At 40.5% G+C, this 25,042-nt stretch overlaps 1 protein-coding gene across 5 annotated transcripts in view; it reads left to right on the forward strand.

Moving 5' to 3' along the window:
* CD36 (CD36 molecule) overlaps positions 1-19,177 on the forward strand; it is a 103,403-nt gene extending 84,226 nt beyond the window's left edge. For all 5 annotated transcript variants that reach the window (XM_042467394.1, XM_042467393.1, XM_042467392.1 and 2 more), the window contains 9 exons: positions 993-1,084; positions 2,404-2,450; positions 4,017-4,086; positions 7,423-7,610; positions 9,493-9,611; positions 10,923-10,996; positions 11,805-11,859; positions 15,372-15,536; positions 18,604-19,177. In XM_042467394.1, coding sequence (XP_042323328.1) covers positions 993-1,084; positions 2,404-2,450; positions 4,017-4,086; positions 7,423-7,610; positions 9,493-9,611; positions 10,923-10,996; positions 11,805-11,859; positions 15,372-15,536 — 810 coding nt within the window. In that variant the 3' untranslated portion in view covers positions 18,604-19,177. The remainder of the gene's footprint in view (positions 1-992; positions 1,085-2,403; positions 2,451-4,016; positions 4,087-7,422; positions 7,611-9,492; positions 9,612-10,922; positions 10,997-11,804; positions 11,860-15,371; positions 15,537-18,603) is intronic.
* Positions 19,178-25,042: the final 5,865 nt, after the last annotated feature.

Genomic DNA, 25,042 nt, shown 5'->3' on the forward strand with positions numbered 1-25,042 from the left:
GGGAGCCATCAAAACCAGTAGGAGAATTGCAAGGGAGAACACATACTGAGTATATGAGAGCTCAGCACAAGGGTTAGGATGACAGCAAAGGGGGGAGTTCCTGGTAAAAGAGAGACTGAACCACCCAGTGGGAAAGGAGTTAGAATCCCTGAAAAGTTTGAATGGGAGGACATGGAGAGAGAGGTTCCCAGCAGACGTTGTATTCAGTGGAAAAGCATGTGCCCAGGCCTAGTGGGGGAAACCCTCAGGTGTACTTTTTGGTATTCAAGCTAGCAACCATTTCCTTTGTTTTATGTTTAAGTGATTAACTCACAGAAAAGATCGTTCTTATGTTAGAGAAAGTTCTATGTATGTACATATACCAATAAAGAGTGACTGCAATTCCTGGTGGTACATTGAAGACTATACCTGTTATCAATGGAGCTGCATGGCAGACTTGGCCAGGGACCCCTGCAGGCAGAGGTGGAGCCATAGAAATATTCATTGTATATCGGCCTAGCATACCCCGCAAAATCACAAGAAGCCTGATGGATTATAGCCATATAATGGATAAGCGCATACCAATTAATGCCATTTTATATACAAGTTTAACTGACACTTTCCCTTCAGTTTTAGCGGGGCTCATATTTGAAATAGTGAGTGATTCATGCTTATATGAGAAATAAAAGTGCCACTAAGAAACATTCAAAGAGGAAAGGTGTGCATTTCTTTGAATACACACACACACACACACACACACACACACACACTACAAATCCAATTGCTAGTCATTGTAGATTTAGCTCATGAATCAAAGGCACTTCATAGGTTTTGACTGTCCGAGTACATATTGATCCACTATAATTGTCTCTAGTTAGTGGTTACAATTGGATTTAACCTATTGTTTCTGAATGTGATTTGAACAGATGAGTTCAATTTTTGTCAGTTAATTTTTATTACTGAACCTATGCTGAAAATTAATGGTGTGCCCCCCTCTCTCCTCCCCTCTCTAGTTCAATGAAACACTTGATGGGCTCTACAGAGTCTATACTGGGAGGGATGACATGCGTAAAACAGCAATAATCCACAGTTATAAAAACAAAAGGTACTATATAATGTTATAGAATAATAATATTATGTAATTTCATAGCTACATAATTATGTTGTTGATGCTGTTGTTGTTGCTATAATTGTTTTTCACCTCTTCTCCTGCCCTGGAATTCAAGGTGGCTTATCAAAATTAGGATATGGACAAAAGTCCAAAGCACATCATAACAGATAAAACTTCACATCACAAGCAGATAACAAAAGTTAAAATGTAATTATACTAGTGTAACAATATAAACCATTAAACTATAACTTTGTATGTTGATGTGTGTAGAGCAAGTGATCCAGCAATCAAGCTTCACACTGTGGATTCCTAATAGCTTGTCTTGCTTTTGCAGAATGCTCTGTGTATATTAGGTTATACCTGCTATACAAAAAACAGCCAAAAAAATCCTTTCAGAAATTCCCTAACTCCAAAAACACTGAGTGGGTTTCAAAGATTGGGGCATAATATTTACACAGGCATTGTCATTGCATTTATTTAGACTTCCAGCAGGTACATAGAAGCAAGACCATATTACTCTATTGTTGATGAAACTGACTATTTTGTGACTCAGTTAAATAATCTGAAAATGGTCTATGGCCTGGTTATATAAGGGATCCCATCTCTCATTATGAACCTGCCCAGTTAATTTGTTCAAGAGAAGTTCAAAGACAGCATTCAGGCTCCTAACCGGTAGTATACTGGCTCTTTATTTACACCACTTGTCGAGAGGTTTAAGACATATTGCTTTATCACACTAGTGGGCAAACAGGATTTAAATGAGAATTAAACTAGAGATAACCAAGAAATGTCATGTGGTGAACTTCAGGCATTTCCTGGTTTTCTCTAGTTTAACTCTCGTTTAAATCCCGTTTGCCCGCTAGTATGATAAAGCTCATAGTAACCGCTCAGTCTATCAGAGTAATCACACTGGCAAGGCAGAAGCTAAACAGCAACCTTTAAGCCAACTCTGATTTATGGTGACTCTATCTTAGGGTTCGCTTGGCAAGTTTGTTTCAGATAAGGTTTGTCATTGCTTTTCTAAGAATGTTAGTATGTGATTTGTCCAAGGTCACTTACTGGGTTTCCATAACTGAGTGGAAATCTAGGGCAATAATAAACTACAATTCCCAAGATTCTCTAGCACTCAGCTAGGGCAGGTAAAGCATTCTCAAACTAGATTATTTCTGCACTGTGTTTTGGACCCTCATTGGAAAACAAATATACTTTGCATGAATGACATTACTATGAAGCTAGTAGAAAAATGTTCACCTAAACATATCTTTCGTTGAGAGATTCTGCAACTTGATCTTCTTCTTTTCTTTTTTTAAAAGTATGCTTCCATACTGGGGTGGTCATTGTGACATGATCAATGGCACAGGTAAGTGTATATAAAATTGATTTTTTAAATGCTGTCTACAACATGCATACATCCATGAATATGAAAATACACATGTATCAGTGTGTATACTATCTATAATAAATATTAAAAATGTAATTCTTCACTAATTTTATTTTTGAAAGAAGCAAGTTATTTTAGCAATTTTCTTGTCACTGCAAGTAAGTCTTTGAAAAATGTGGTTTTCAAAGATTTTTTTCAGTTCAGAACTTGTTTTTTTTCCAAACTTTATATGTTGCACTTTCTGCACAGAGAATGTTATTTTTTGATCAGAAATGCCTGTTTCTATACAAAAATACTGCACAGTGGACCCTTGTTGTACACTGGGGTTTGGTACCAAGATCCCCCATGGATAACAAAATCCATGGATGCTTATAAAAAATAGAAAATCAAGGTATGATATTTGAAATTTATACTTTTTTTGAACATTTTCAAGCCATGGATGCTTGAATCCATGTATAAAAATCCATGGATAAGAAGAACTGACTGTATATAGATTTTCTGCAGAGGAAACAGCATTCCCAAGAAAGCTTATACTACCTTGAGTGGGTTAAACAACAGAAAGATCACTACTGCTACCTTCTTAGAATTGAGACAGGAGGGAGAATAACTGACCTGGATGTCCCTAATTGTTCTTGGTGTTTGACACATCATTAGTTGTGAACACTCCAGTTCAACAAGTGGTCATAAGCTGAATTCGACTAAGTAGCAAATTCCTATTAACCAACTGGGGATGCTGGTGACCTTTCTCCTTAACCGAATATCTTCATGTACAGTCGGCTCTCCTTAGCCACAGAATTTTTATCCTTGGATTCAAGCATCTACAGCTTGAAAATAATTTTTACAAAAGTATAAATTCCAACTAGCAAACCTTGATTTTCCATTTTATATAAGAGACACCATTTGCTCTGCCATTATATTTAATGGGACTTGAGCATCCATGGATTTTGTTATCCATGGGGGATCTTGGAACCAAACCCCAGCAGATAACAAAGTCCCACTGTATTTTGTGGCTTCCGGCTTAAGAAAATGGCCATTGGAGCACTCCTGGAAGTGGGAATGCACCCGGGATTTATTTGGGTGGCAGATTTGTGGCCAAAACCTTCTGATAAGATCAGGATGCAGCCCAAATTAAGACTTAAACTGGATAGGGGTAAAACAGATTATTAAGACATGCGATAAACTCCAAAGTGTGAGCCTTCCCTTTCATGGATCTCTGTCTGGCAAATGGCAATGAATATTTTTTTTTAATTATAAGCATTAATGTGACCCCATTTCTCACCCTCTTAATTTCAAAATGTCTAAACAGATAGATGTTGCAACAGAATGAAGAAAAAAGGCTTTATGTTTGCTTCACTCTGGAATGTCTGTCTGCTAATCTGATTACTAAAACAGAGGAAATGTACTAGATGGAAACAAGTCAGTTATCGTCTGACCCTTGCTCTTATGAATGCATTTGGCATAATGAAATGAAATCCTGCATATGAGTTTGAAAGTACCTAATTTCTACAGCAGTATTTTTTATTTTTATTTATATATTTATTTCAGATGGGGCTTCATTTCCTCCCTTTATTAGCAAGCATGAAGTGCTGTATTTCTTTTCTTCTGATATTTGCAGGTAATGGACATAAGGGGGAATGTTTTTGTGTATATCATTGAGGAAGTATTTGAAATGCTTAAAGAAAAATGTCTGGCTTGCAGACACTTTGGTGAAACACTATAGGTACAGAAATACAGAAATTAATACTGATCTGACAGGGCCTCTTGACTGTCAGGGCCCAAACCTGGTGCAGCGCAATAAGTAATCAGATCTTTCTTTCACACTACTACAAAAGCATTATTCCACTTTAACAACCTTGGCTACATCCTGTGGGTTTGTAGTCTGGTAAAGCACTAGGCAGCAATGTTTCCAAACCTTTGGCTCCCTCTGTTTGTTTTGGACTTCAGCTCCTAGAAGCCCCAGTGAACATAGCCAACAGTCAGGAATTATAGTTGCTGAAATCCATATCACCTGAAGAACCAAGGGTTGGGAACCACTACACTAGAGCAATGTGGATCAGAGTTCCAAATCCTTCTCCTAAACTGCAAACCCCAGGACTCCATAGGCTGTTGCAGTAGCTGTTAAAGTAGAATATTAACATTGTGTATTGTGAGAGGGACCAGAATCCCCAGCATTCAAAAATTTAATAGCAGTCCCAGGAAACCTGCCCCACTCATGATCATAATGCTGTTTCCCAGTGCTGTTCATCATAGGCCAAGATACAGGTGTCTTTAGTCTAATACTCTCATATTATGTAGGAATCTGTCAAACCCCCCCCCCCATCCTTTTCAGGGGACTAGAATTTGTTAGGTAATAAGGACAGATGAAGTCTGCCTTAAAAGGTAGGTATAGTCCAACAGACACCTCAGTTTATGTCAAAACTTCGAATGTGTTGGCTCAGTGGAATTTTCCCCATTATGTTAAGCTTTGCAATGGAATCAGAAGCCTTTGCAAACTATGGAGCAGTACAGCTGCCCCCGAAACAGTGGGCAGGAGTCACCCATTTTAATGGGAAGGACGCCTCAGCTGCCAAACCACGTGGCGTCCCTCCGCAGTAAAAAGAACCATGTACTTACATGTTCTTTTTGTGGCACCGCCATGTTGCCATCGCCCGTATGGACTAGGGTTCCGGAGCATGTGGTGCCGTGCCTCTGGAACCCTCCGTTTTGGCTCCAGCATACCGCTTTTGGCCGTGTGTCTCAGGCCTATTGGGGTAACAGCTCGGCTGCCATTCTCTTTAGATTTGTCAAGGTGAGACACACAGAAATGCATTTCCTTCCAAAATAAAGATGATCTGCTTTATCAGGCCAACCTTCTAATTTCTCTTGTTACAAGGGAAGGAAGTCCCCCTTCAGCGGGGTTCCATATTGGGAGGAAGGAGCTTAGAAAATGTAGTGATAACACTAAGGTGGGTTAGACCGCCCATTTGGGGCGGTCTGGCCCACCCCTTTCCCCGGAGTATCGGGGCTTCAGCGGCTACCGGCAGCCGCTGAGGCCCCCGTCCGCCGCTTTTCAGGCTGCGCGGAAGCAGCAAAATGCTGCTTCCCCGCCCTAAAAAGGATGTCCCTTGGGGCTTCAAGCCCCAGGACACCCCGTGGCGCGGGAGGGGGAGAAAGGGGCCGCTTGGCCCCTTTCTCCCCTTGCTTCGCTGGGCGCACCATCTGAAGGCTGCGCCCAGCGAAGCAAAGCGGACGCTGCGGACCAGAAGGAGCTCCGAAACGGAGCTCCTCCTGTCTGCGGAAAGGGGCGCCCAGGTGCCCTGCCGCGGATTGAGGGCGCATGTCCGCACCGCCCCGTCTAGAGGCGGCGTGGCTGTCACGTCCTCTGGCGGCGGCCGTATGGAAGGGCCGCCGCCATTTAGTGCGTGACGAGCACGCACTAGGGTGGGCGGTGCAGAAGCACCGCCCTTTTGTAACCCTAGTGCGTGCTCGTCCACGCACTCAAACGCCGGTCTGTACCGGCCTAAGATATGTTTTCCCTTTGAGGAAAGGATTTATTTATCTGAGATGTGCTGCTCCCTTGAGAGAGCTCCAAGCAAGAGGCCTTCCAAGTGGCCACCACCATTGTGGATGTTCTCATCAGAGCGGTGTGTACTTGGTGCCTGCTTGTTCTTCACACCATGAAAAAAAAAAACCCTTTCTCTAGTAGTTTAGATATAAGTCTTTTCTAACTAGTTATATGGATTTCAACATCATGCTGCCTATTTAGTTGTTTCTTGATAGATAGTGTATGAATTGCATTGAGTTTTATATTTGATTTGCACACTGAGTGGAATCTTCAAGGAAGGCCACCATAAAATTATTAAAAATAATAAAGGCAAGTTAGATAACCAAACATGATGCGCCTGATGCAGAAGCATCAACGTATATTATTCTTAAATCTATGTCAAATATATCTTAAATCTACACCAGACAACTGGAATTTGTCACAATTTTTACATTCCCACCGTAGTCGGAAGTATCTGGATTGCAATTAGGTTCAGACAGCGATGACATCATAGCAGCATTTGTGCAGTCTCTAGAATTAAGATTTTTGTGTTGTGAGCCTTCAACTAATTTCTGGCTTATGGCAACCCTAAGGCGAATCTATCAAGGGGTTTTCTTGGCAGAATTTGTCAGAGCGGTTGCCCTTGCCTTCTTCTCTGAATCTGAGAGAGTGTAACTTGCCCAAGGTCACTGAGGACTTATCACACAGGGACCTAGTTTTTCCATCCCGAAAATAGTTAAAGTGTGCCATTCCGAAAAAGCAAGCAAATTCACTAATGATTATCACACACAGAGCACAACAACAGGTTAAAAGCACATTACTTATGCAAGAAAGTGGGTCGTAAGTGAATTCGGGTTTCAGACAGATGGGGACAAATCCCATTGATATCTTGGAAATAACTTTTTTGCTCATACTCAAAACTGTAATTTCCACAACTGCATATACACACATGTTCCAGAGAGGGAAGGGAAGCCAGAGAGGAAAATCTTATTTGCCTCAGATGCTGTTTCAGAGGAAGGAAGGCTGAGGTTTCCCTTTGTAAACTCCCATCAAACCACACACACACACACACAATTGCACAAAGAAAGCAAATTCATGAATGAACTGGAAATGAAAACACAGTATTTTTGTGAAAATGTCTATTCCCTGATTCACCTCACTTTCAGTTTGGATTCTAACCGATTTGTGTGTAGTGTCATCTGAAAAGCAATTGCGAAATTGTTGCTAATGCCCTAGATAACCCTTCATTGTGACCAGTTTAACCTTCCAATTTTCCCCATGTGATAAAGTCCTCAGTGGGTTTCCATAGCTGAGTGGGAATTCAAATATTGGTTTCCCAGTGTCCTGGTCCAACATTTACAGTACATCACCTACACAGCACTGGCTCTCAAAATTAAGACATTTTCTACCTATCCTGTTAACACCCAGGTCCATCTATGGCAACTTTGACAGTGATCAGCTTGTGAAGGACATTCCACTTTATCGGTTTATAGTACCTCCAGACGCTTTTGCATCCCCACTTGTCACTCCTGGTAACATCTGTTTCTGCACAGAAAAAGTGATATCTAAGAACTGTACATCAGCTGGAGCACTGGACATCAGCTCCTGTAAAGAAGGTACCAACATAGAAGGGAAAGGCATATAGAAGCTTTATACAAATGAAATTGTTCCATTTGGATAGCCTTTGCTCAGCAAATTGGTTTGCTGAATTAGAACTCCCAGAATCCTTCAGCAAGCCAAGCCAGTAACCAGTTTGGCTGGTGAATTTGTAGCCCAAAAGCCTAACTTTTCAAAGTTGTTTTGTTGCTTTAAACAGGTGAGCAATGCAGATGCAAAGTTTTATAATTATTGCCCTGACGGCAAGAAAAATAATTTTTCCTTTTTTGTCTTTACTGGAAGAAAATAGTTGACATTTGTGCCATTTAAAAATACTATTTGCACTTTGGGACTCTAGCATGAGGAATGCTGGGAACTGCAAGCCAACATCTAGAGGATCACAATGTTTCCCGCTCCTAATATTATGATGATTATCAAGACTAATATAAACATATTCCCTTGATGTCATACACAACAACCCATACCAATCCACCCATGTGTTCAGGTAATGGGCTGATATCCATCTCCAAATCATACCTTCAGAAGAAGGTGATGAGGCTTAATAATAGAAGGCACAAGGTGAGGGTGTCAATTTTGCTCTCTCTTTAGAAGTCAGGCCAAAGCACTTCTATTCATCCATGTCTTGTTTTATTTTATTAACAGCCCTGCCTTTTAGTTATCTGCAGCATTTTTAAACCTTTACCTCTTTTAATTGCACCCTTAGCTCCTGTACTTTACAAAATTATTTTTGTTGTTAAGCTGTCATAAAATAATTAATGAAAGGTTTTAAATTTTAATTTTAAAAAATCAGAATAAAATCTAGGAGATATAACTTTTACCAGGGTATCACTTCACCTGGATGTTACCTGACAGGTAAGAATCCTTTTCAAAGAGGGACGTAGAAAACATTTTTGGTCATGAAACACTGCCTTGCCTTACCTGGTGCCCTCCAAATGTGTTAACTACCCCCATATCCCACACCCAACTCTCCTCCATTGGCTCTGAAATTATGAGACATTTGGAGAGGGATCAGGTTGGGCAAGGCTGTGTCAAGATATGTGTCCTTGTCCCACACTAGTACTCAATATATGTATTCAGGGCATGGAAAGTTGGTATGTGGTTTGCACACCACAGATCTGAATCACTGTTGTTGGTCAGAGGCAGTTTTTAAACATATGTATCTTATGTTCCCTGTTTATGATCACAAACAACATAGATCAATGTAGGTGTGAATCACGGTTGCTCAGTGCAACATCTTGCACAATTTTAAGTGGTGTCGTTGGAATTTGTTTGCCACTAGTCTGAGGTTAGCATTAAGAGCCCTAAATTCTCCCTCAGGTCACATTGTTATTGTGAAAACAACTCCACTCCTTCCATTCCTGCTATAATTGCCTACATGTCCATAATTTTAACATGTGCACGATCCTATTTGCCTCACTTACCTGCCCATTACTGGCATTCTGGCAGCAGGCTAATTTCTTCTTCCAACACTTGACAAGCTGCTGTACTACATACCATACATAAATGGTCTCTGAGAAATGTAACACTTTCCTAAATGTTTTCTAGTCAATTACATTCTCCTTCCTTCCTTCCCTCCCTCTCCCTCCCTCAGTATTTATTCTGGGATTTGTCTTGGGGATGGGTAAAACGTAGCCCATAGGCCACATGCAGCCTTTGGGATGCCTAACTGCAGCCTTGGAAGTACCTAGAAAGCTCTCAGACCCATCAAATGTTTTGGTGGTTCTGTGCAGATTCTCATAAATCCAGGATTCTTCTCATCAGGGTTTCTTGATGCTAAAAAACAAACAAACAAGCACTATATTTTTTCAACAAATCTTCAAAGATTTTCAAAGATTTCTTTCCATCACTAATTGTCCGTATTGTGTTTTTCCTTTCCCTTAGGAAAACCTGTGTATATTACACTGCCCCACTTCTTATATGCAAGTGAAGATGTTTTTGAAGGTGTTGAAGGAATGCAGCCAAATCCACAAGAACATATGACCTATTTGGATATAGAACCAGTAAGCAATCAAACATCGTACAAAGGTTCACTTCTAAAATTGAGATTAAATGGAATTAGAGCTCATGCGAAATTTTTTGCTTTACAAGCCCATAGTATCTCATCTATATTTGATTTCTCAACTGATCCAAGACACTTGATTATTCCAAATATCAAAACCATATCAAGAACTGAGCCTTAAAAATTTCCTTTTAATTGAGAAAAATATTTGCACTGTGTCTATAGCAAGAGATGTATCACCTTCTGCGATGTTACACAGGATCTTGGGGACACATCTTTGCTGTGGTGGCAGTTTTTCACACTACATAGGGACATGGGGCTAAATTGGTGTCATAACCCAAGTGGGGTTACTCTTGACTGGAAAGAGACTCCAAGTGACCCCTTATAATCAGGATGGACATATTTTGTTTTGAATGAGGACAATTCAGAATGGAACTCTGGTATTAGCAGCAAATCATGAGAGGTGAGGAAGCATTATTTCCTACTATTGATAGATTGGCTTCTTCAAGAGCTGAGCTAATTTTTTTCCACTTTCATATCCTCATGCACAGCACTGGCAAGAGAGAGAAAAAAAGAATCCCTTGCCAGATGATCTCTGAATATTCTTCACCATTATAGTGGTAGCTGGGACAGAATAACATCACTTTGGACCATGCAAAGTGGTCAGCAGTCTGACAGCAGAGCTCCTGCTTCCATGTAAGGTAGTGTTTACATAAGGCAGCAGGAAAAGAAATTGATTAGAAAAAAGGAAAGATGTGTTACTGCTAATTCTTAGCCCCATTTTCAGAAAGTGTTGGAAAAATTTTCTCCTCTTGAAGAAATTCACTGAAATAATTCCCTCCAATTTTCTTACCTACCAGAGTAGTGGAAGTGTTGAGATTTCTTTTGCCCACAGTTCTAGTTTCTTACAATTTCATATATATTAAGCTGATGGGCAACTTGGAGGCCCATACACGCAAAAAAGCATAAAACAGATTTAACGGACTAAAAAAAGCGATGGGCAGGTAGCCCCAAGAGATGGTTGCTTTGTGATTCTGTTAGTCCCTCAGTCAGAGGAGAATGCACTGATCTTATTTATGTTGTATTCATATTAACTGTGATCTGAGGTGCTGCAGTGAAGGTAGCTGCAAAGAAGTTGTACAAAGTATGTAACTGTGGGCCCTTTGCTGTTTATATTCTACGTCTGCCCAATTTTGGGGAAACTGATTTTGAAGCTAGGAACTCAGTATATATCATTTTTGATCATTTAATCACATCTATTCCACCTAACAATTTTCTCTTGAAAACTAAGTGATCTGTTTTCTGTTTTAAGACAACAGGATTTACATTACAATTTGCCAAAAGATTGCAAGTGAATTTATTGGTGAAGCCTTCTACTAGAATTACGTAAGTCTGGAATCACTGGTATTCTAATATTGCAGTTTTTAAAAACAATCTTGCATTGTAATTTTTTCCCCAATCATCAGCCTAAACTCAGTTTTAGTTCCAACTAGAGAAGTCTCCTTTAATCAATGGGAACTAGGTAAGTCCACACTTATGTGTTACAGTGATTAGATGTGACTAACCTAGTAGAGACCAGCAATTTCTTCAGTCTGATCAGTTTCATCCTAGGTTTATGAGACACTTGAGACACACACACACACACACACACACACACCATTTTCTAAGTTATAACCCAATTTTCCTAAGGGCAGAGGGAGAGTTGGAAGGAGCAGAGTAAGTTACCCTGAGTTTTGTGGAGGAATGTTTAGACAGAAAGGTCATTTCTGTCTAAGTATTTCGACATTCAGAAAAGTCACAGATGTTTATGTACCAATGCAAGCCCATTGACCATTTGCTCAGGAATCCATGCCAGTATGCATCTGACATGTATAGGTGGCTTGGACGCTGGATAATGTCATTGCTTTCTGAAGTATAATAGTACTGAATATAGATTAATCTCATTAACTATATGCACATGCATGTGAAACGGATATATAATTATGCTTGTGGTTTTCATATAGGCCATATCCTGATGGACCTGGGTAAAACAGTGACATATATATGTAGCTGCTGTATTTTTAAGCACACATTGAACATTTCCTGTCATTCCACACTGTACATTTGTCCACACTGTACATTTCCTGTCATTCACCAGAACCTCAGCTGGCTAGAACAGAATCGTTCTAATTTTATTTTCCTGTGTTTATTGCAGCCCTTTGAAAAAGATCAAACAACCCTATATCTTTCCGATTCTGTGGCTGAATGAGGTTAGTGTTACTTTTCATCTGTCTATTTTTATTCTCTGAGCATTTTGGGTATATTAATATTTGGTATAGCTAGATTTTGGTATTTCATAATTTTGTTTATTGAAAAAAGCAAAGCAAAGCAAAATAAAACAAAATATTGAACACTTGTAGGGGTACCAACAGGAGCAGGGTGAGCCTTCATGGATACATCTACTAACTTAATAACCTCACAGAAAGTTCCTGCTCTATATCAGATCTCTAGGCAGTAGCAAACCCCACACAGCCTCTTCAAATATATTTTTCTTGTTATCTCATTCACATTTTGCCTCCAATCTCTGGTAGAAGGAGTGGTTGAAAGAATAAAGATGAGCCATCTTCTTTCACAAAAACAACCTCCTTGTGTCGTTTATCTGTAATTTACCTAACATGAAGAATGCCATCTCCATAAGCCTGCCAAGTCAGAACTATTCCAGGTGCTGAGATTTCACAGTCAAAATCCAAGGCCAGCTCCTTGTGATGCCATAGGAGGTGGCCTCTTGCGATGTTATTAAGCATGATATATAAAGCATCAACCGCAATGTCATACAGTATACTATTCAGATTTTAAAAAAACTCAGAAAGGGTTGAAACAGATGCTCAAAATAAGCAAGTTTGCATCCAGATTTGAGGCAGGGCATTTAGATGATGCACACTTTGAAGCCAGCCAGAAAGCACACCCAAGCAGTGCTATGTGGAGAAAAACCAGACTAAAAAGGAGCTGGATTTTTCTGCTTCTTCCCAGAATGTGTGCACCTTCACATGCACATATAAATGCATGGATGCCAGAGTGGCTCTAAAGGAGCACTCTATCCTAACCCTAACCCTAATTGTGAATATAAATGCCCCATCACGTGAGTACATTTAAAAGAGGCAGAGCTGCCATACCCAAGCGGTGAGTATGGCAATGTCCAAAAAAGAAAGTGTGGCACCTCTTATGGAGATAAGTATAACATACACAAAACAGTCAAGGAGGGGGCGAGGGGTGAAGGGGGGTCATGATTGTGCATTGCCAGCATCTGCACAGGCACACCTCTGCTCCGATGCCCTGTCCAGGTGAAACACTGCACATGTAAATGCATGCACATTCACATTGGATGATCATCCAATGTGAGGGCAGTCAGCGACGATTCACTCTTGTGAAGTGGATTATGGAAGAAGTGATCTTCCTACCCAGTGTGGCCAGTACTTGTGGAAAGTATGGTGCATGTGGATGTCCACATGCAATGATACCAATGTGATCAGAGACCATGGCAATAATGTTCCCCATACCTTCCCTACATTTGCCTAGAGAATTTGCCACTGGCTGTTACATGATATCTACCCAGAGTTGTATTTTTGAATTCTCTGTATAAATAAACAGTGGGGATAGAAAGAATATTTGAAAATATTTTTAAACGTTTGAAAAAACATGTATTTGGAGTGTTGAGAAATGCTGATGAGAAGAATCCTGGACTGATGAGAGTCTTCACACTTATTATTATTATTATTATTATTATTAACCTTTATTTATGAAGCGCTGTAAATTTACTCTGTGCAAAATTCTCACCTAGTTGTTCTGCACAGACAACATTATTTTCTGCATTTATTCCTTTACATTAAATGCTGTAATTGGGGATTTGTTCTGTATTAAATTTATACATGATTTGCATAAAAATATTAATTCCTTTACATGAAATGCTGTAATTGAGGATTTGTTCTGTGTTAAATTTATATGTGATTTGCATAAATGCAGTATTTTCTGGCAAAAAAATAGCATTGTCTGCACAGGAATTAATATTTCTACATTGAAACATTATTTTCCACACTGAAAATGCTGTTTTCTACACAGAAAATGTTTTTCTGTACAAAACAACTACATGCACATTTAGCACAGAACAAGTCCCAAATTAGCCTTTGAAAACTGTGGTTTTTCAAGACTTTCATACAATGGGAAGAAAACTGTTGAAATCATTCATTACTACCTTTGAAACAAAACTTAGGACAGAGGTAGGCAACCTGCGGCCCGTGGGCCGGATGCGGCCCGGCAAGGCCTTGGGACCGGCCCCAGCCCAGTCCTGCCGCTGATTGTCGCCAGGGCCTTTGGGGGGCAATTGTCTATAGAAGCTTCAGAAACATGCATTTATATTAACATTTTTTAAAAAATCAGAAATTTTTTTCACATGTCCTTCATTTTTTTTAAAAAAAAAAGTGTCTTCCATTTGAAAATTTTGTCCTACATTTGTCCTGGTTTATTTATATATTTAATTTTTTTTTAAAAAATTAAATTTTTAATTTTTTGGCTTCGGCCCCCCAGTTGTCTGAGGGACAGCAACCCGGCCCCCGGCTCAAAAAGGTTGCCTACCCCTGACTTAGGAGATTACCGCACTAGGGTAAAAGCATTCCCCAATGTGTTCTCACGGGCGCGAGCCTGGAGCGTGATGAGGACCAGAACGCTAGTTTACCACACAGCGGAACGCCGCCGTTGCTGCCGGGCGTTCCAAATGTGTTCCAGGGACGCCATTTCTGGGAACGGCCGTTCCCAGAAATGGCGTCCCTGGAACACATTGGGAACACATTGGGAACACATTGGGAACACATTTGGAACACATTTGGAACACCCAGCGGTGACGGCGGCGTTCCGCTGTGTGGTAAACTAGCGTTCTGGTTCTCATCACGCTCCAGGCTCGCGCCCGTGAGAACGCATTGGGGAACGCTTTTACCCTAGTGCGGTAATCTCCTTAGTGAAGAACTACATCCCCTATAAACAGTGCATCAGAGATGTGTAGCACAGTTTTCATTTGGATATTGAAAGCTCCATGTTGTACAATAGTATCTACTGCCAGGGAAGTCAGCATCAGATTGCCGTCTCAGTCAACTGGATTGCATATATCAAACCTGCTAATTATGTCATTAATTTGCTTTTATATTATACTATAAACCTCACCACACTCTCATAAACGTTCCTCTGCCAACAGTGCAGCTAAGCCTTCAAAAAAGACTCTGTCAGGACTTGTACCTGATAACACTCTCATGAAATGTTTAGTTCAGGCAATTTAATTTAGTGGAATACCTTCTGTAAATGTCACTGAATCTTTCCCACCCGTACTTTTCCCACAATGTACTATGTGCAGAATTTGTCAAACAGCAGTAAATCCCCCCATCACCATCAGTTTAGCACCTTACTGTTGATTTCTGCTGCTTCTCTATCCAAATCCCCATTCCATGTTGTTATTTGGTTCCACTCAGTTCCGTCACAAACATGTATGCAGCTTTCTTTACATATGTGGTGTGGTATGGTCTGTGATGCTAGAAAGATATGGACATTTGCTCTAGCCAACACAGCCACTGGTAAGGCTTGGTGAGACTTTCAATCCAACAACATCTAGAGTACTGCATATTCCCATGCTGTGCATTATGTTCCCAATGTAAACTGTCCTTCTGGAATATTGCCATATCAAAGGAATGTGGTGAGAAAATGTTGCTCTTTGCCTTTGTTTTTTTTCCCCTTTCTTCAGACGGCTGTTATTGATGATCAAAAAGCAGAGTTCTTCCGATCAAAAGTGACAAATAAGATCAGATTGCTACACCTGGTGGAAGCAGTGCTGATCATTGTTGGTGCTGTGATGTTCCTTGGATTTCTGGCTTCATATTTAATATGCAGAGCACAGAAGTCAAAATAGGTAAGCAGCTGCTTCAGGACCATTCTACACAATTGCTTGTATGTTTCTTGTAATGTATGTAGTTACTCTTGTAGCTGTATCACACATCTGTGAGGTAAAGCTCTTTCCTATTTCACATGTGCTGACAACTGAGGTCAGGAAAAGACAAATAGATTCTGTCCAGTGAAGCTGTACCATAATTAACATTAAATGCGTTTATCTCTTTTCCCAACCACCTGACCATAGACCTTATAAGAACAAGCCATTCACAGGGATTCCATTAATAAGAAGTAATGGGACAATTCCAGGTAATTCACAGAAATACTGGATGAACACAACGTTGTGTGAAAATCTTTGTGCGATTGTGCTATAATGACAAGAGAATTCCATTTTTCTTCCATTTTATAAATCTGTGTGATTATCTCCTAGGAGAGAAAGAAGGTAAACAGACATGCATTATCACAGCTGCCAATACGCTTCTGGTCTGAATTCAAGGTCCTTCTGATGTCATTCCAACCCTGAAATGACTTGTGACCTTAGTATTTGAAGGAATACCTGCATCTACATCATACCCTCCAACTATACTGATTTGATAAGGGCAATCCTGATTAATCCTCTGTCATCCCACATTTTCTGCTGCTTTTACATTGTCCCAGTTTTTCTTTCCTAATCCCACTTCCCCCCTCTTTGTCCCCAGATTACTTCAATTGCTGCAAAATGAATTCAAAGTGCAAAAGTAATTTGCACCCAATTAACTCATCAGGGAAGAGAAGAGAGTGGATCAGGGAGTAAGATTTCTCACTTCCCAGTAGGTGCAGGCAAAAGGAAAGCACTGCAGCCTCTTTGAATTTCCATGAACTTCCACATTCATAATATTACCATCTTGACCGCACTCTGATGTTGCTTGGCTACATGTGTTCCTGTTTTTATCTGGAATTTTTAAGTGTATACTCTATATTACTGCCTAAGAACTGAACTTTACTAAAAGGGCCCACCTCTGTGATCCACTGTGCATTGGCATGGGAGACAGCCCTTTCAGATGTGCCATTCTGGTTATGGAGCGTCCTCTGTCTGGAGGCACTGATGTTTGCTTCATTTTGGTGCAAGGAAAAAACATGTTTTTTTTTAAAAAAAAAAATAAAGCCTTTAGCACCTAACTCATGTATTGCAAAATATCTATGCCCATGAGTTTTAAAATGTTTTAATCCTTAAAATTTCTTTAACTTGTTATTGTTCAATATGTTTTTCATCTGTTTGCAATATATATTTTAATTGATTGAATTGATTTTACTTGTGTGCCACCTTGAGATTCCATGATATATGAAGCAATATAAATATTTTAGTAAATATGAATGGATTAATGAATTAACGAAGCAGTACATGTCCACACATTCCCTGTTTTATATAACAGTTTATAGTGATAACCAATGTTATTAGTTCTGGCTATAATCCCCAAGACTTCAAATACAGTCAGTCCTTGGTATCCATGGGGGATCCATTGAGGATCCCCCCACAGATGCCAAAATTTATGGAGCTCAAGTCCTATTGACTTCAATGGTGGTGTTGCCACATGGCCACACTGCTCCCAATCAGAGCTGAAAGGGACCGTGAGGTCATGCGGCCTGACCCTAGAACCTCAGCCCCCCACCAGAAAGCGGCACTCAGCACTGCCACCCTCAGACCTTCCTTGCTACCAGGACTTCAACCCCAAGGGAGACCCAAGGCTTGTAGTTCTTGCCACCCCGTCAGGCCTGGATGAGCCCCTCTGTCCGTCCCTACTGGGGCATGGGACAAATAGGGTGGTCAGTGGGGCTCATTCAGGTTTGATGGGGCAGCAGGAACTGTGAACCTTGGGTGTCCCTTGGGGCTGGAGATGTGGGAGCAAGGAACATCTGAGGGTAGTGGTGCTGACTGCTGCTTCCCGGGGGGAGGTTCCAACTGGATGACCTCACAGTCCTTTTTGGCTCCGGACCCACTGAAGCTCCACTGCTCTGTTTCCTGCCCCTGCAGGCCTGGCTCTGCCCGCTGCACCACAGAAGGAGGACCAGGAATTGGAAGAGGAGGAGGAGGAGGAGGAGGAGGAGAGGTAGGCTTTGAGTAGCTGGGGAAGAGCCCCTTCTCTGGCTCAGATGTCCCCCAAGAGGTTGCTCCTCCTCCTCATCTTCCCCACTGCCACCACCTCTTCCTCATCTTCCTTCCTCCTCCTCCTCCTCTTCTTCTCCCTCCTCTGCTGCCTCCCCACCCCCCTCAGCTTGCCATCCGCAGATGCTGGAATCAACAGATGGCAAGTCCGCGGATATGGAGGGCCTACTGTACCAATTCAGTTCAATCTGGCCCTTTTGTCGTTAGTATTACTATGTTGCTTTTAATGCTGTTTTTAATTGATTTTATTGGAATGTTTTTATAAATAATTGTTCGCCGCTTTGATCAAAATTTTGGAAAAGCGGGTTACAAATAAACTATGTTATTATTATTATTATTATTATTATTATTATTATCATCATCATCATCAAAAAATGGTAATATTTAAAATCATTTATGCTTCACAAATCAAACCATTCCTAGAAGAATTTATTTATGTCTGCATATAGTTTTAAGACATAGTCAGACATTTAAAATTTGAAAAACGATTGAAGAGTATTTCCCAACTCAATGGGTTTTGATCACTTGTTGACTTATTCATTGGCATGGTCAAAATGCAAACTGTAGTATTTGTTTTGAAAAATGACTATGAAAGCTAATGTGGAACCTGGGCTCAGTGGCTAATTCTGCTTGGCAAAGGATGTGAGATAATGCACTAGTATCTTGATTTACCCCTGCAAAGGCCGTACAAGTGATTTTATGTTAATGTACTGCTTTCTTTGAATCTCTCTTGGCTCTAGATTAGGAATAGGGTAGCTAGATCAGACGTATAGGATTTAGCTGCTGAGACTCTTCAATTTAGAGACAGCTTACACATTCCAGCTTCCTAGGACTGGATCCATAACTTAGTATGCAATGTCTCTTTTCCAGGACAAACTGCGTCTCGGTTACAAATTCAGGTAACTTTCATGCAACTAACCAGTTGTTTCTATTCTCTGTTCTCCAGCTGCTGATCTCAAGAAAGGGAGCGTAATGGACTTTCTTGGTGAAATTCCAAATAGCATTGCTGGACTATACTTTATAAGTGCAAATAATCTGAGGAAGAATCTCTGCCTCAGCATGGCAAGTGAAGTGTGAACCTCTTGGCCACTGGATGGCCATGACTGTGCCAGAGCCATTCAAACACCACCAGAAAGACTAGCATGAAATTGAAACTTCTGAAGGCCCTGAGCCTCCTAGTCACCTTAGACTTTGATCCAATGGAGATCAGAATCTGGAAATCGAGCCTGTGCTGCCATTTATATAACTTGCTGCCACCTCTGCACTGTTTCATCTCTCCTCAGGAATTCAAGAATAGGAGCAGAGGTCATTGGCCTGAACTGCTTAAGGAGACCCAAGGTTTGGGCCAAGCAATATCTTGCTTTTGAAAGTTATGTGTAATCCTTTTTCTTCATCCAGCCTATTGAAGGAAAGAACCCTTTGAAATGAAGCTGTTGTTGCTGTCTTCCAGAGATGTGAATTTCAAAACAAATTTGTAAAGACTAATCATTGTAATGTCAGTAAAAGAGTTATCAAATGCCTCCTGATTTTACATGTTTTTATGCCCATGCCAATGCAAGAGCACACACATATGTGCCAGTGTTGTAAAAATGACCATTACTCATCTCACTCCTAAAGGGGCAGGTGGGATTTTTTAAAAAAAACTCTTCTCAGAACACGATGGATGATCATGTTGAAAAGGTAACACATTCCCGAAAAATTCCCCAAAGGATCAAAAGGGAACATCTGCTCAAGTTACATGTGTGGATGCTGAGATAAGAAGAGGACAGGAGGACTAGTGGGAAGCCTGCCTCCTCGCTCCCCAGCTGGCTCTTCCTTAAGTCACAATTCCTGGTCTGATCTGTAAAGAAACATATAATCTAGTGTGTTATAATTTAATAGAATATCACAATGCTGTAGGAGCTAGGCATTGGGGTGGGGTGGAGGAGTGAAGGAAAGAAGATGGGGGAGGTTTGAGGGGGAGGAAGAGGATTGTATACCCTACTGAACTCTGACTGGAGCCTCAAGCTGCCAGAGAAGACTACCTGGGATAGTGGGCAACACAGGGAGGGTAAGAAGAAAGAAAAGAGAGAGAAAGGCGAGGGGGTTTCCAGGGGGCGAGAAGTTCCTCCATCCCACTGATCTCTGAGTGGAGCTTCCAGCAGCCAGAGAAGTCTACCTGAGATAGTAGGCAACACAAGGAGGAAGGTAAAGACCTAGCTGCATGCTGGCCTATTCAGAATAAAGCCTCTGGAGTTTGCCTTACTTTTGAGCAGACCTTTTTAGGATTGGGTGGAGTACAGCTCTGGAGACCAGGGTTCAAAATCCCACCACAGGTATTTTTCCTATGCATGTGTGCCAAACCAACTGTAGGTGATCTGAACAGCACATGGAGACCTGGCATTAGCTCCTGCTGACTTGTGAGTACCAAGGCCCACTGCAGCAGATGTTATTTGCTGCAGAAACTTTTCTTGTTTTGTTTTTTAAATTCATTCTCTGCATATGCATAGTTGTAGATTTTCATTTTATTCTACTTTTAAAAAGATACTATCCTTTTCTACAGCAAAATGATGCTTCATCTCAAATGGGTATAGCATTGGACAGCTGAAAAAAGCTCTGTTGGCATTCCTAAAATAATGGAGCCATGCTTTCAGTGTTTTTAAAATGTGAAACAAGGCATGCTCAGGATATTTCTTTATTGTGTGGTGGAATAGGGTGGATCTTTTTCTTTAAGCTATCAGAAATGTAGGAAGAAAACATGAAACATAGAAGGTGCATGAGGATTAAGCTAATTTGAGAGAAATAGGAGTTGTGCACTATATGAAGCAATATAAATCCCACCCAAGCCATGTCCAAGTTTTTACATTCTCTAGTGCACCAAGAGTGGTGGTGTAAAATTCTCCCTTATCTCATTCCTGCAGGGGCAGGTAGGAAGTTTTAGGCTCTTCATGAAATGAGATATTTCAACTAATCGTCCCTGTCAAAGGAAGGTGACACATTCCTGACAAATTCCCAAAGAATCAAAAGTGAACATTTGCTCAAATTACACATGTTGGTGCTACTGCTATTTTCATTATTCTGTGCCTGCTGTTTTGATTTCTCTCTCATTCAAACCAAAATGTACTTGAGCAGCTGACAAAAAAATGTAGGCGGATATGTATTCAAAAAACAAAGGTAAAATAAACACACATAAAATCAATAGATGTAGTACAAATAAGGAGGAAACAACTGTTCTTTTCTTGCTCTCCATCAAAGACTATAAAAAGGTTACATTTTTTTTTTGACTGCAACTTTCTGAATCTCAAAGCCAGCATGCCTGGTGTGGAGTTCTACTTTTTCAGATTAGCTTTTCCAAGCCTTGCTCTTCTTCCCGTCTTACAGTCATAGACATGCATAAACCTATATCTTTCTTTAACAAAAACAACAAAACAAACAACACAGGTTTTCCAATCATGTATCTGAAGAAATTTGTGAATTTTGAAAAATTCTTATTTTGAACAGACACACACACACACAATTATTACTTGTCTGCAATGGTCTCACTTGAGTATTTTTAATACCCACAATAAATGCTCTTAAAATACCCTGGCTCTTTGGTGTGTGTGTGTTTTTATTCTATGTGTGTTGCACGTGTCCAATTAAACATCAAAATAAACTCCAAAGTAGGCATTTGTTTGAATTTAGCTTTGACTCTCTTTTCTCGTCAATTTGTGAACACAAAATATCATCCATTTGTGTCCTCTTGTACCTCAGCTCCTCTTACAAGTCTCCCATAGTTAAGGTCGGTAAGCATCCCATGAGACATAAGGTAGGTGAGTATCCTGTAATATATTTTAACTCTGAAAGTATTTTTTTCATACATATTCCAAAAATGGTGTTTTAAGAATATGAATAATCTAAAACATGTATAGGTCTGTATCACTGACCAGATACAGCCATTGGCTGCTGTCCCCATGACCTGAGGTGCTTCACCCTCCTTTCCTTTCAACTCACTGATCAGCTGCGTGGTGGGCAGCAGGACAGTATTTTAGTGTTGTTATAACATACATACCAACTGCCCTGATTTGGCAGTTGGTATGTATGTAATACTGTATCATCCTACTTTTTAAGCTATTAAAATGCCCTGGCTTTGGCCTTCTCCCACATTTCCCCTTTATCATCAGCTTACTTTAATTGCTTCAAACTGAGTGCAAAGTGGAAAGGTGGTGGAAGGGAGGGAAATGTGGGACTCAGGCAAAAGCAAACTGCTCCATCTTCTCCTAGCTTGTGTGTTCATCCTCTTTAATAACTTCTACCACCTTGACCCCACAACCCGATGTTGCTTTGCCACACGTGTTCTGGTTTTCCTATGTGAAATGTTGGAGAGTATGCTAGAAGTACTAGGATAGTATTGATCAGGAAATTAAAAGTAGAGGCAGTGATTCCATCTAGTGCTCTTGGATGGAAAGACATTTGCTTCCTGTCACTAATGAGAACATGGGCACAGACATCAGAGTATTAGACTGAGAGAAAGGCTTTAAACTCCCTCTATAATGTTTATCACATGGAGTTTATTCTGTGCAGAAATGGGATTTAAATCTGGAAAATCCTGCAAAAGTGGGAATCTTTTTCATATGACATCGGGGGCATTCCAAACAGAAAGTGGACAAATCCTGCCAAAGCGGGATCATTTCAGAAGACGTCAGGGGCACTGAGCATTAATCTGACATTAACTTGCACAAAACGTGGACAATTCCATTCATTCCTGTGCTTGCTCAATTCTTATTTGCTCATGGGTGGCACATACAGGGTTCGTTTCTATTGTCCAGCACTCTTGAAGGTCCTGGTCTGTGGCTCCCATTTGCCTCAATGTGAATTAAATCTTGGCCACAGCAAAATATTGACAAATGTTTCCATTCAGTCCACCAAAGCATTATTTTAACTGAACTAATGCATACTAGAGTGCCATCTGCCAGAAATGAAAGGTTAGCATGTGTGTAACTCAAGCAATGACCACAGGATGGCAGCGCTGCCTTTCAAAGCCAGTTATGCTGTAGTGAACTGAAATCCCTTGATGCTGAATAGCAGGGCTGTCCTATTGCCTCTGTTAAATGGTGAGATTGAAATATTTTTTTTAAAAGTAAATGCCAATGTACAAACAAATTCACTTATGTGTTCTTGAGGAAGGCATCTCCATCTATCCATCCATGGTAAAATAATACTGGTAAACATTACAGAGCTTTCACCAACCCAGCATCCACAGATTGTTGGGTTAAAAGTCCCAGTGTTCCCAGTCAGTATTTAGAGAAGTTTAGGGAAGCAAATTCTTTTATTCATGGTCCTGCAGAGATCTTGATTGCTTGTGAGAGAAGACAAGGGGAAAGAGAGGGTTGGGAGAGCATGGCACAATCATGTGTATATGAAGTCAGGTAGGAGGAAAAGCAAATAAGAGGTACAGCAATGTCATATGATGAGGTGAGGCAAGGCAAAAGGAGAGGACAAGACCAGGTATTGACTAACAGCATGCCATCAAGTCAATTTTGATTTATGGTGACCTGATATGAGAGACCCCTAAGAGCCTTAGACATCAAGCTGTCTTGCTCAGGTCTTGCAAACTCATGCATGGCTTCCTTGATTGAATCAATCTACTTGTAATGTGGTCTTCCTCTTTTCCTGCTGCCTTCCACTTTACCAAGCATTATCATCACTGTCTGTTTCTTTCATGACTGCCTTTCCAAGTCAAAGGGCCTGTACAGACTGGCAAAAAGCGCTGGCCTGTGGGCGGAATCACGACTTAGCGTCCACACACTCAATGCCGTGACCCCACTGCCAGGGTGCCATTTTGGCATGTGTCCATTTACATGGTGTGTGTCATGATGATGCCACTGTGGCCCAGCACCCAAATGGAGCAGAACAGAACAGAAGGGGTGTCATCATGGCATGCCTATACCACCCCTTCCAGGGAGGAAAAAATGAGCTACTTTTCACAGATTATTATTATTATTATTATTATTTTGCTCACTGCAGGAAGTGGATCGGTGCCACTGTGCGCAATTGCCATGGCACCCATCCACAGTGAAAAGGGGCGATTGCATGCCACTCATCTGTATAGCCCCTTAGTCTTCTTATTTCTTTATGACAGTCTCCATTTCATTAATGGAGTCAAGTTATAAGAAATCTTTGGCTTCCTTACCCACTTGGAAGTTATGTAAATCATATTGTTATTTTTTTCTTTCAGTATTCACCTGTAACCCTGCTTTTGCTTTTTCTTCCTGAATTTTCATCAGTAGCCATTTCAAGTCTTTTTTTTTCCTGTGTAGTATCATCTTCATAGCTAAAATTATCAGTGGGCCTTCTTTCAGTTTTCAGACTTACTTCCCCAGAGTCTGTTTTCTATATTATGCATTCTGCATATAAATTAAACTGAAAGATATAAAATGCAGCCTTGTCAGACCCCTTTGCCAGTAGAAAAGCATTATTTCTCTGTATTGTGTCTTGACAGTAGCTTCTTGTTCAGGTTAGAATTTAAGCATCAGGACAAGCAAATAGTGTAGCATTCCCATTACTGAAATATAGCCTACAGCAGCTGTTGGTGGTCTCCCATCCAAGTACTTACCAGGGCTGACTCTGCTTAGCTTTCAAGAGCAGGCAGGATCTGGTGCCTTTAGGTCATTTAGGCCTTAAACAGTCTTTATTTTCCCTGGACATGTTTCAAATGAGTTGGTCTGACAACTTATCATGATTGAAAGATGACTGTATACAACTTTTCTTTTCTTGCTTTTTTTTACAAGTTTGGAAAATAAACATTTTTATATTTCAAGCAGAATCCCACACTTAGTGGAATTTTTGTTCTTGGAAAACTATCTTTGTTCAACACCTTCAACTCCTGAAGCTCTTAAAATCACATGAGCCCCATGAAGGGAAGGGGTGATTGGAAAAAATGATAAACTAAAGCATTCCTTGAGAAGTGCACAAGAAACATTTGCTGGTGATCTGTGAAGAACCTAAGGAAACCCCACTTTCTGTTACCAGTCTCTAAATCCACTTTGAAAGAAATGATTCTGCTTGGGAAATTAGTGGGGGAAGCTGGTCCACCACATGATAAGTATAATGAGCTAATAAGGCTCCCTGGATCTGGAGGACCAGAAAATGAAAAGCCTATTTAAATTTAACATTTTTAACATCTGCATCGGCTTGGACACCATATTTTTCACAGCTGGAGATAGATGTAGCTGAAAGAACATCTGGTCCTATTGTTATGGATACTTTTGTGGTTCATTAACCTGATGTTGTGGATAGGATTTTTTGGAGGCCAAGAGGCTTACCACGTGTATTCTGGATCCTTGAATATCCTAGCTTTTAAAATCTGCCAAGTCAGGGTGGGGAGTTTGGCTTTCAGAAGTAATAAATCTTTCTTTGAAGGAAGG

The sequence above is a fragment of the Sceloporus undulatus genome, chromosome 5 (assembly GCF_019175285.1).
Source record: "Sceloporus undulatus isolate JIND9_A2432 ecotype Alabama chromosome 5, SceUnd_v1.1, whole genome shotgun sequence".
NCBI lineage: Eukaryota > Metazoa > Chordata > Lepidosauria > Squamata > Phrynosomatidae > Sceloporus > Sceloporus undulatus.